Below are 12,450 nucleotides of genomic sequence, written 5' to 3'. Positions count from 1 at the left end.
CCAGGCTGCGTCCATCGGGGTAAGGGGAACCGCTGGCTGGTGTGGCAGTCGGGCATGCCTTTGGCATTGTGGGCACTATTGCACATATGACATGGCGTCCCGACGTATGGTTGGCCAGTAGTACCCTTGTCGGAGGGTCTTGAAGGCCAAGCTTCGCCCCCCAATGTGCTCCCTACAGATCCCCTCATGGAGCTCAGCGAGGACCGTCTCAGCTTCTGATGGCACGAGGCAGCGTAAGAGAGGTTGAGAGAAGGCCCTTCGGTACAACCTTCCACCAACGACGCAGTACCAGGCTTGGGTTCGCCTCAACCGTCTCACAGCCGCCGGGTCGTCAGGCTCCTTTCCGCCCGTTTTGAAGTGGAGGATCTCCTCCATCCAGCTTGGTGGTGCATCCGTTTCGGCAACCTCGTGAGTCATCATCGTCGGCGCCATTGCAGACTCAATCGCTAGAGCCGACGTCGGGCTACGGGCAGAGGCTGATCTGGCTAGCGTGTCGGCTCACATGTTCTGTGCATGAGGTATTCTAGCGATTGAGAGGCGGTTGAAGCGGTGGACGAGCTGCTTTGCCTCCATCAGGTATAATGCTATCGTTGGGTCCCGGGCTTCGTAGCTCCCATTGACGTGTCCCATCACCAACTGGGAGTCACTGAAGACTTCGAGGTCGTCTACATGCATCTCCAGAGCGAGGCATAGGCCATGGAGTAACGCTTCGTACTCGGCCTCATTGTTGGTGGCTCAGAATTGCAATTGGAGCGACCTCTCGTAGATTTCTCTTGACGGCCCTTTGAGGATAAGCCCGACCCCGGCCGCTCCAGTAGTGGACGAGTCATCCACGTACAGGGTCCACGTGTTCTGGTTGTTCTCCTGCCCCATAGCATGGTCTTCAAGAGTTAGCTCGGAAATAAAGTCAGATAGTACCTGAGCTTTGATGGCGGTCCTGGGGGAGTACTGGATGTCGAATTCGCTGAGCTCGACCGACCACCGTAGCATGTGACCGGACGCGTCGAAGTTGGAAAGGATCTGTCGTAGTGGCTGGTCGATGATTACTTTGATCGTGTGGGCTTGGAAGTAGGGCCGCAACTTTCGGGCTGTCTTTATTAGAGCGAGAGTTAGCTTCTCGATCGAGGAGTACCGTGCCTCGGGCCCGACGAGGATATGGTTGACATAATATACGGGTTGCTGTGTTGGTGGTATTTCCCGAACTAACGCCGAGTTGACTGTCTGGGTTGAGGCCGCTAAGTAGAGGCTAAGGGTCTTGCCCGGCTCGAGCGAGGCAAGTCGGGGGAAGCGGGCAAGGCACGCCTTCAACTTTTCGAAGGCCTCCTCGGACTCCGAGGTCCATGTAAAGTTGTCGGGCCGTCGCAGAGCCCGGAAAAAGGGGAGGCACTTGTCGCATGATCGTGATACGAATCTGTTGAGTGCTGCTAACTTCCCGGCAAGTCGCTGCGCCTCTTTGACCGAGCGGGGGGACTGCATCTCGGTTACGGCCCGCACCCTTTCTGGGTTGGCATCTATCCCCCTTTGGTGACTGATAAAGCCGAGGAACCTCCCTGAGCTGACCTCGAAGACACACTTCGCGAGATTTAGACACATGTTGAACCGCCTTAGGGTCTGGAATGTTTCCGCCAGGTCGGTCAAGTGCGCGCTTGTGACCTTGCTCTTTACGATCATGTCGTCTACGTATACTTCCATATTCCTCCCGAGCTGGTGCTTGAAAAGTTTGTCGACCATCCTTTGGTAAGTCACCCCAGTGTTTTTTAGGCCGAAGGGCATCACCTTGTAACAATACGCCCATCTGTTGGTGACAAAGGCAGTGTTCTCTTGATCCTGAGTCGTCATCCGGATTTGGTTGTAGCCCGAGAATGCGTCCATGAACGTAAGGAGTTCATGGCCCGTGGTGGCGTTGACTAATTGTTCTATCATGGGGAGCGGATAGTAGTCCTTGGGGCACGCCCGGTTGAGATCGGTGTAATCAACACACATCCTCCAGTTTCCGTTAGATTTCTTAACGAGGACTACATTCGACAGCCACCGAGGGTATTGAACCTCAGTAATGAATCCGGCCTTTTTAAGGCGGTCGACCTCGTCATCGATTGCCTTCTGCCGGTCGGGGGTGAACTTCCTTGGTCTTTGTCTCACCGGCTGAGCCTCAGGGTCGATATTGAGTCGATGTTGGGCCACTTATGGGTCGATCCCAGGCATCTCCTCGGGGGACCATGTGAACATATCGGCGTTTCTCCTCACGAAGTCAATGAGGTGGAGCTGAGTTACTTCGGGGAGTGTGGTTCCGACCTTGACGGTCAGATCAGGTCGGCTCCTTTTCAGGGGTACCTCGGTGAGTCGCTTGGGAGACTCCAGCGGCCTCGGTGCTATGGGTCCTTCACGGGGGTCGGGGGCTTGAGTTGGGCACGATTTCCCTAGGAGAGTAACCGCCATGAGATAGCATCGCCTTGAGTCCCTTGAGTCGCTTCGGGCCTCCCCGATCCTCGTCGAGGTCGAAAACTTGATGGCCCTGTGGTAGGTGGAAACCACCACCTTTAACTTGTTGAGTGTCGGTCGACCGAGGATGACGTTATAGGTCGAGGGCAGATCGACTACCATGAAGGTGGTCAATATCGTCTTTGCTCTCGGCTCCTCCCCAATGGTGATAGGGATGACCGTGGTCCCGAGCAGGGAGATGGAATCCCCCGTGAATCGTGTGAGTGTTGATGCCATGGGGGTGAGGTCTCCCTCGGTCAAGCTGAGCTTCTTGAAGGCGTCAAAGTAAAGGACGTCGATGGAACTCCCAATGTCAACCATCACCCTTTTGACTCGGGCGTTGGCGATCTGGATAGAGATCACCAGAGCATCGTCATGATGGGAGCGCTTGACTTCTCCGAACCCGAAGGTGATTTCAGGCTCGAACTCGGGCCGGGGACATTTCTCGACCATGCTGCGGGCGTAGGCCTTCCTCGCCGTAGAGCTGTTGTCGCTAGCTGCTGGTCCCCTAGAGATGACATCGATTTGTCTTTCAACGGGTCCCCTGGGGTGCGGAGTCATTTCGCGAGGTTTCTTGAGATAGCGTCCAAGGTGACCTCTCCGGATCAGTCCCTCTATTTGATTCTAGAGGTCGTGGCAGTCCTCCGTGTCATGGTCATAGTCCCGGTGGAACCTGCAATATTTGGACCGATCTTTGTGAGTGGCCCTCAGGGGATGGGGTTGTCGCAAGAGACCCTTCTCCCTAATTTGGAGAAAGATCTTGGTGCGAGATGCATTCAGGGAGAGAGGCAAGGGCCTCGGGAACAGCAGCTCTTGTTGGTCGGGCCTCTGGCGGGGTTGCGTCAAGGCTGCTGAGGTCGTTCCCCGGGATTGTTCTGCCCTTGGCCTCTTGCCGTCAATGCGCTTCCCCACTACCAACACTTCGGCGGCAACATACTGGTTGGCGCACTAGAGCATTTCGACGATAGTTACTGGCGGCTTCTCGATCAGCGACCAGAAGAACCTCGAAGGCTTCAAACCCATTAGAAACGCCTGCATGATTAAAGAGGGGTGAGCGTCCGGGAATCCCCGGATCTTAGTGGCGAAACGTGCCACGAACTAGGAGAGTGGCTCGTCTTCGTACTGAGATAATGCGAGCAGGGTGGCCATGAAAGGCCTAGGTCGCATGCTGGCGAGGAAGTTATGCTCGAACTCCCTGGCGAGCTGGTCGAAGGACAAGACCGAGGATTGGTGAAGTCGGCTGAACCACGCTCGTGCCGATCCCCTTAGGGTGGTCGGAAACGCCCGACACATCAATGCATCGGAGGTGCCATAGAGGGCCATCTGAGCCTGAAATGCAGAGACGTGCTCCGTGGGATCGAAGCCGCTGTCGTATGTCTCCAATGTCGGTAGCATGAAGTTAAGGGGTACCGGCTTGTCCTGTACTTCCTGAGTGAAAGGGGATCCGCCCGAGTCGCCTTCGTTGGACTCGCTCCGTGATTTTCGAAACTCGTGCTGGAACTCGTCCAGGCATTGGTTGACCTGAGATAGCTGGGCCCTGAGCGAGTCATCCGCCGAGTCAGACGATACAGTGTCAGGCTCAAAGTGGGGTAGTGTGACTCAACAGGGTGCGGGTATGCTCTGTGCGGGCATACCTCTCGGGTCCGTCGCAAGCTCTCGGACTTCTCCTGTCCTGACCTACTCCCCGCTCGGCCTTTGTCGGGTCGGGTCAATCGGGGAGCCGCTAGCCGCACGATCTGAGGAATGAGCGGAGCGAGTGTTTGCATCATGCCTGCCATGGTTTGCACTTGCTTGGTTAGGCTGAGGAACGCCTAGGGTGTCACGACCAAGAGTCCTATGGTGAGTCCAGGGGGCGACAACCCCGGGTCGTTGAACAGGCGCCAGTAGCGATCTGGTGTCGAGGCCGGGATCCCCCCATCTCCAGGGGTGGGGAGGGCCTGATCTCTAGGTTCGACGGAGGGGAGACCGATCGATGGTTCTCTCTCGGGGAGAGCTCCTGCCAGATGTTCCTACGACATGCCCTCCTTCTAGCGCCAAAATGTTAGCGAACAAATATATCATGGCTGATGAGTCAGCACGGCTAGGTCCGCGAGTTGATGTCGGGAGCTTTCTATAGAGTGAGGTGGATGATGAGGTGGTCGTACCCTTGGGAAGGAGCGCTGGTCAGGATCTGGGCTGATTGACTACTCTCCTTTGCACGGTGGATGGTGCCCCTTGGGTTGAAACATTCGCCGCTCACGGGTGGTCGCTCGCCTGCAAAAAATGGCCCTCGCCGGGTGATCCTCGACTTTGGCCCCTCCGACGAATATGTCAATAATGGGATCGATCGTTCCTCCTTCAGGCCGGGGGCCGATCTGGGGCTTTATAATATTACACGAGGGTCGATATCACGTCGATTCGACGTGGCCGTTGTCCCTCGAGGGATGGGATGACACATTTGACCGGCCACCATCTCGGGTCGAGCGAAGCAACGTCAGACGGCACCGCCCCGAGCTCTCAGGACGAGACAGGTGGAACAGCTTCTTAGTACGGTTCTGACTTGACGTATGGCGTCAGCTGTGACGTGTCTTGGACCCAAAATACGCTGTATCACAAGTTATTCTAATAAAGCTAAAAACGTTCTCAGATCAAAGAAAGGCATGCATAGCAACTATTTCTTTCTCACGTTGAAGTTAAAAAGAGATCTACTTATGATGACAGCTCACCTTGTTCTTTACTCAGCAATAATACACCTGTGAAAGATCTTGCCATGTCCTGTCCAATCTATATAATTTATTTCACATAAACACCGTCTAATCTATGTACGATGGTTTTAAGATAGCATATGATTGCGTATAGTACGTTGTGTCACATTTTCTAACTTTCCATTGAGATATTTTTGTTGATTCTGAACATGCAAAATGCGGCTCAACCATCTTCTTGTTCTTATCCAAAATAACATGAGCAATCAATATGACAACTAGCTACCTTGCTCATATCAACCATTAACGACCTATTGAATTATATTTTGAACATCAATAAAAATCTAATGTACAATCTTTCATAAGGTTTTGTCATTTTTATTTGATTCTTATAATTACTGATTGCTTTCTCTGATCATCAAGTGATGCTTAAATTCTAACCAAATTATATGGTTTATTGCTGTACGGAATCATTCAATAATTCATAAGAGCTTGTTGAATACTTGACATCACTAAATAGAAATTTTAATCATGAAAAATATATGTCAAACTCTTCTGAAGGACTTTCCCTATGTTTCACCTTCCATATGCGAGTCCTTTTGGATGCTCTACGGAGACTTAACACTAACACAATAATAAAGGCTACCACCACAAGCAAGCAATGATTATGTACCTGGATCTACGACGTTTTGTACATCCGTTGTCTGCACAGCACAAACGAACAGTGTTTTGCAATCAAAAGTACATGAATTAAGCGTAATTAACAGACTGCAATAAAAAAAAGAACAAATATGACTAGTGAGTTTTATGGTCAGTATTGTGAAGCCTCCAGAAACGTTATTAAAATTTATAACAAAATTTTGGGATTATTGCAAACACAAGCCTCTTTTTGCTGAAAAGAAGAGAGGCTACCAACTTTAAGAAAGGAAAGAAAGAACTATGAATACTGAAGCAAATCATCCAAATAGGCTCTTAAAGGATAGCCATGAAACAACAATTTAGAGAACTACACCCCATCATCATACTTCCACCTTGAGAGATCATTGCTTTCTTGCAAACTTCATGCATGGGGTTCTAAAAGTGGAACATTCCACCTGCCGATAAGGAAACTGATGACCTTACCTTGGTGGAGGGGGAGGAACATGAGATTTGGCCATCCCGACCCACACAACAATACCAATCGCAAGGATTACCCAGCCAAGCACGTCATACTTTAGGTCGCTGTCTTTTTTCTTCTTGGGAGTCTGAAATTAAAAGAAAAAAGAATCACCGACTGTAATCCTGGCACAATCTCCAAAGCATTTAATGATTAAAGATGGATCACCAAAAATCACAATGTTGACAGAGTTTGCTAGAAAACATATTCCTATGAATTTGTCAGTGAGATTTCAAACACACAAAACATTTAATGATTAAAGATGGATCACCAAAAATCACAATGTTGACAGAGTTTGCTAAGAAACATATTCCTATGAATTTGTCAGTGAGATTTCAAATACACACAAAGCATTTAATGATTAAAGATGGATCACCAAAAATCACAATGTAGACAGAGTTTGCTAAGAAACATATTCCTATGAACTTTTCAGTGAGATTTCAAATACCCATAGACCAGTATGTACTGAATGATATTTATTGGTTCAACCAAAAGATCAGTACCTAATCAACATTTCAAGTAATACCAAATGATACTGATCAGTATTCAAGTTCTAGTTATTTTTTAAGTAAAATTGAGTCATAATACCACTCAGTATAAAAGTACCATATGGATCCTACCGATTACCAGATCAACATTTAAATCCTTTCTTGTTAATTAGCCTACTACCAGACCAGGTTGAGGATATCGAAGGCAGGCTGCTTCAACCTAAAGTAAAATCAAAACTCCAAACATCAAATATGTTAAGCATCACTATAGCTGGAACTTCTTAAGTTACAGGCAGCTCAAAACTTTCAGCCAAATTGTTGACCGCAGTGGAATAGGTGCATAGGACCATTTCTATTCTATGTATTTCAAAAAATTGTAAATAAAAGTTAATTTCCTTGCTTTGGTTTTATAGTACTAAATCAAGCCCATTGGCAACTAAATTTGCACATCATTAAAAGATGAACTAAGTATCTTCATGATGCCTGAAGGAGACCAATGGACACACGGTGATCTACTATCCAACCATGCAGTCCATCAAGAAGGACAACATCATGGCTAATTCAAGAACAATATTTCATAAATTTCAATTCATCTGCCAACAGTTAAAAGGTTATATCTCCTATATTTGGTATAAGTCTCTGAACACCTATTATTTACATGATCGGCCCAAAAAAATTTCTATTTTGGGCATATCAATCTTTCTATGTTCCTTAATCCAGATATAGTATCTTCATGATGCCTGAAGGAGACAATGGACACACCGTGATCTACTATCCAACCATGCAGTCCATCAACGACAGCATCATGGCTAATTCAAGAACAATGTTTCATAAATTTCAATTCATCTGTCAACAGTTCAAAGGTTATATCTCCTATATTTGGTATACGTCTCTGAACACCTATTATTTACATGATCAGCCCAAAAAATTTCTCCTTTGGGCATATCAATCTTTCTATGTTCCTTAATCCAGATATAGTTTAGCCAAATAGACATCAGAAAAAACCATTTAGTCCAAAACAACCACATAATTTCTGGATTCATTCTAAAAAATAAAATTAGAGAGGATGTGAAGACTTGAGTTATGAATAAGCATAAGAAGATGACTAACTTGGATAATCATAAGACGAGCTATCTTGTTGAGATTGGGCTCTATGATGGTGTTTTCTAAAATTAAACACTGTACATACGGTGCTCGTCTTACAACTATTTTCAATTGAATTTGAATAAACAAGTGTTATAAGAGTTCTAAAAACAAGAATTATGAAACAGATGGGGTTTTTAGGGTAAATTTTTTTTATAATATTGTTCCACTAATAAGTTAACAGCAACTATGGTATACTCCATGAATATCAGTTAGTATGTTGTTATAATAACCAGAGGAACTAAAATACAGAATGAGAGAAGTTTGAGGGTCGAAAAGTATTGATCAACTAAGAAGCTGATAGAAAAGATGTGAGGGATTATTATGCATAAAACACTTCAAGAGTAATCAGGAAAACACTACTGAAAAAAAGAAATATTGAGTGTTCAATGCTGCATCTTCCAGTTTGCCACCACCCCTGATCATCCTAATCCAGATTATATAACCTTCTAACCAGTATATTCTTAATGGCCACAAATAATCCAAAGAAAAGGCATATTTCACACAATATGACTGCAAATTTGCTGGCACATAAATCAGGAGAAGAATGGTCAGATTTTATGGTGCTCAATCAATATAGAACACTCAATTCAGTATTGATAAAGGAAATTTTATTTTCAATCTCTTATTTAACTGTCTTCCATCATATGTTAAACAAATTGTAATGCCTTAAATCAATATAAATAATAAAAAAATAAAATGCAATAAAAATTCCTAAGAAACAGCCGTTACAATTACAGTTCTGTCAAGTAGCTAACAGAAGACAAAGACATGTCAATAGGTTAACTGTAGCATATAAAAATCTCCGCAACTAAGATAATTCTAGTGATTTAAAAAGGGTTAGGCGCCCAAAAGACGCCAAGGTCCCAAAATGCCTGAGTTGCCCAAGCGAAGTGAGGCGCTATGAAAAATTAAAATATAAAAAAATAATATAATTAATAAAATATAATTATTTAAATAAAAATATGATATTAAATTAAAAATATACTGTTAATAATATATTATTTACTGTTAACAATAGTTAGAGGAGGAGAAAAGAATTGTTAACTGTAATAGAGGGGGATAAAAGGGTCACTAACAGTGGAAACCGACGGAAAGTGACAACAACAGAGGTGAGAAGGTAGCGGTGAGAAGCTAGCAACAATAGCAACGTAGGATTGGTTCAAGATAGCCGCGACAGCACTACAAACATCAATGGTGGAAGCTACAGGCAGTAGCAGCGATAGCGGCGGAAGCTCCAAAGGGCATCCGTCGGTGGTGGAAGAACCTGTAGTCCTCTCCCTTGATAGTGAAAGGAACTGCACACAGAGCGATGGCGAAAGGAAGCTATGGGCTCTTGCTAGGTGGTCGGACCCATCCGTCAGCGACAGAGGAAGGCTCAGTCCACTGCATCTGCAACAAAAAGCATCAGCGACAGAGGCAAAAGCAGCGCTAGGGTTGGCTCGGGGTCGCGCGGGGTGTAAGAAACTACGTTATTGAACCGAACCAGACTTAAAGTCTGGTTCGGTTGGCTTATTGGAACCGGGCGCTCCGGGCAAAGGCAAAAGCAGCGATAGGGTTGGCTCGGGGTCATGCGGGGTGTAAGAAACTACGTTATTGAACTGAACTAGACTTAAAGTCTGGTTCGGTTGGCTTATTGGAACCGGGCGTTTGCCCGAAGCCCCCGACGCCCAGGTTCGAGCAAGCACTCAAACGACACCTCATTGAAGTGCTCCACCTGGTCCACACACCAGGCGCTCGAGCCTCGTCTCGCCTCGCCCGAGCGCCTAGGCGACCGCTTGAGCGCCTAGTTAAATCACTGGATAATTCACCGACAAAGATGAACTCCTAAACATACAAATGAAAAGGCAAGATAAATCAATTAAGAGAAATTCAACACATCAAGGAAACTAATTGAGGAGTTTAACATACACCAGGACCACATTCTCAAAACAAAACAAAAAAAATAATTATTCAGCAGTTTGGTATCAAGACTAATCTTGTCAACTTCTTTTGTCCACTTCATTAGGCCACATGAAAATCAAAATGTTGAAGCATCAAAGTAAATCATGTGACAGAGAGGCAAAAACAGAATGATAACCATGAAAAGTTTTGCAAAAAAGCAGAGAACATTCGGCAACATACAGCATATACTGTTGCATAATGACAAGAATGACATGATAAATTTACAAGAAAAACTGGCTCAACTTTCTTCAGAAAGAGCATAATATTACCTTCATACTCGAAGCAGTGGTTGCTCCCTGTGAAGCTTGCTGACTTGCCATCTGCCTTTGGAGTTCTAGATGCAATTCAGGTGCCTAAAGGAGATGTTTATATTATGTTACAAAAAACTGTCATCAGATGATACTAATCCACAAAGGATGATGGTACTTCGTCATGCTAATTCCTTGTGCTAACAATCATTAAAATTCTTCATAGTTAGTTGCAAATCTGTATTTAGTTCTTGTTCCCAATAAACAAAACCAGAAATTTACAATATGCAATGAACCAACACAATTAAGTATGATGTTCACCTTCACATGCTTCCCTACAATCTCCAAGCAAGTTCCTATAAAGATCACCACCACTTAACACTTTACACTAACTTTACCAACTTCCATTCGATGTTTGATTATGTGCATGAGATAATAGGTAATTTATCCCAGTTTAGGCAAGCATGTTGATTCTTGATAGGCAATACACAGGCTCTAGCAAACGGCAATAAGATATCCTCAAATTTCATAAATCATGTACTATATTTTAAATTATTCACATTGCAATTAAGGTGGATAAAAAGGGCTCAGAAGCACAACTAAAAAGCAGATTCTTTTGTATTGAGCTTGCTAGACTTGTTAATATAAGCAAGAACAAATAATTTCTGAAGATAATCATAAGTCAGCTCAGACTAAAATAATCCTAAATATTAACGTACCAAAAGAATCATGGTATGAAATCATGTCAAGTATCAATCTCCATCAAGACATCATAACTATAATCATGGAGGATTTACATCCATACATTTTTAAGACATTCAGAATATTTGTGACCATCAGATAAAATACCAAATGATTCTGTGGACAAATTGACACACTAAAGTACTAGTACATGACACACTGTAATCCTAGTACACAGAATTGATCATAAAAATATACCTTGTTTGATAATTCCAGTGACTTAAGATACAGCTCATTCCCAGGATCCTACAAGAAAACTGTAGTCTCAACTCACCAAAGCAACAACAAATACTCCAAGAGAATGAACTGGATGTCATTATAGAATGTGCAAGAAAGTTACCAACTCCACAGCCTGCCGGAAGCACTGAGCTGCCTTGTCAAATTCAACCTTAGCAGCCTCGTGATCCGGTGTGTAGAAAGCATGAGATGTATGGGCGTTTCCCAAGCACCAAAGAGTATCATGCTTGCTTGGATTCACCTCCAAGGCTTCCTCCAGTTTCGATACAGCATCTGCTTGAGAAATCGGTAAAGGAATCACATGCAGCACATTCAAATTTGCATTCGCAGAAACTATTTTCTTATTGAGGTTGCCATATGTTCATTGATACGAACCTTCGACCATCTTTATGGAGTCGCTACCACTCTGAAACGAGGATAGTTCAAGAAGTGCTCCGCCCCATCTCGTGAGATTCTAAGGAAACAGTAACATTATCCCGTTACCAAATTGTTCCACGATGAACACTACAAGCCCAAAGAACGGAAGTACAATGGAGGTCGAGAAAACAAGTGAAGCAGTCGAATCCATTAAGGGAAATACGTTCCAACCGTCGAGAAGGCCAAACTAAGCAACCCTACCGACTACGAGGTAACGGAATCGAAACGTAGGAGCTCACATCGGCATCGAGGGGGTTCTTGGCGTAAACGACCTCCGCGGTCTTGCGCGCGTGCTCAAAGAAGACGATCCGATCGAAATCGTTCTGCGGCAACTCCATGGATCCCTAGGATCGATCAATCGAGAAACAAAGGAAGACGCCGATCAAAAGGATCCTCGTAATCTTCCCCTCTCCCTCGCGTCGCTCGAGACGGGATTAGGGCTTCAAGCAAGTTCGTAGGAAAATGGACTAGCTTTTCTACGATCTCTCATGCGCCACGTGGCGTACGGAACTTCACATCGAACCGAATCTAATTCAAAACATTATATATATATATATATATATATATATATACGATTTTCGAAAAACTCTCACAAAAATTTGCATGACTTCCTCCAAAAATAATACCTCCGCACTCGTCTCATCTCTATCTCTTTTATCTCCTATCATTTCTCGATAATAGAAAGACAAAAAAAAGACGAAAATCGCATGAGTTTTTTTAATATTATTTTAATTATTCTATTTTTTTATAAAATATAAAATTATTATCAAACTTAATTAATAATATCAAAAAATTTAAATAAATATAAATATCAAAATAATTATAATTATATATTTATTATTAATCAATATATTATATATAATAACAGAAACGGTATGTTATAACTGTCCTCATCTCATAATTATGTGAATAATAAA

The 12,450-nt window shown here is 44.5% G+C and overlaps 1 protein-coding gene across 1 annotated transcript; it reads right to left on the bottom strand.

The window, feature by feature from the left end:
- Positions 1–6,084: 6,084 nt before the first annotated feature.
- On the bottom strand, positions 6,085–11,986 carry LOC135605191 (mitochondrial import receptor subunit TOM20-like). The gene is made up of 6 exons (XM_065094984.1): positions 11,773–11,986; positions 11,492–11,570; positions 11,220–11,389; positions 11,078–11,125; positions 10,160–10,243; positions 6,085–6,403 (listed from the first exon to the last, which is right to left on the bottom strand). Exons 1-6 carry the CDS (start codon positions 11,869–11,871, stop codon positions 6,278–6,280), a joined length of 606 nt encoding a protein of 201 aa, XP_064951056.1. The 5' UTR covers positions 11,872–11,986; the 3' UTR covers positions 6,085–6,277.
- Between the last annotated feature and the right edge of the window lie 464 nt (positions 11,987–12,450).

Source organism: Musa acuminata, chromosome BXJ2-2, assembly GCF_036884655.1.
Source record: "Musa acuminata AAA Group cultivar baxijiao chromosome BXJ2-2, Cavendish_Baxijiao_AAA, whole genome shotgun sequence".
Taxonomy (NCBI): domain Eukaryota; kingdom Viridiplantae; phylum Streptophyta; class Magnoliopsida; order Zingiberales; family Musaceae; genus Musa; species Musa acuminata.
Note: the sequence above shows the minus strand (reverse complement) of the source record. Positions and strands in the feature narration are given on the sequence as shown.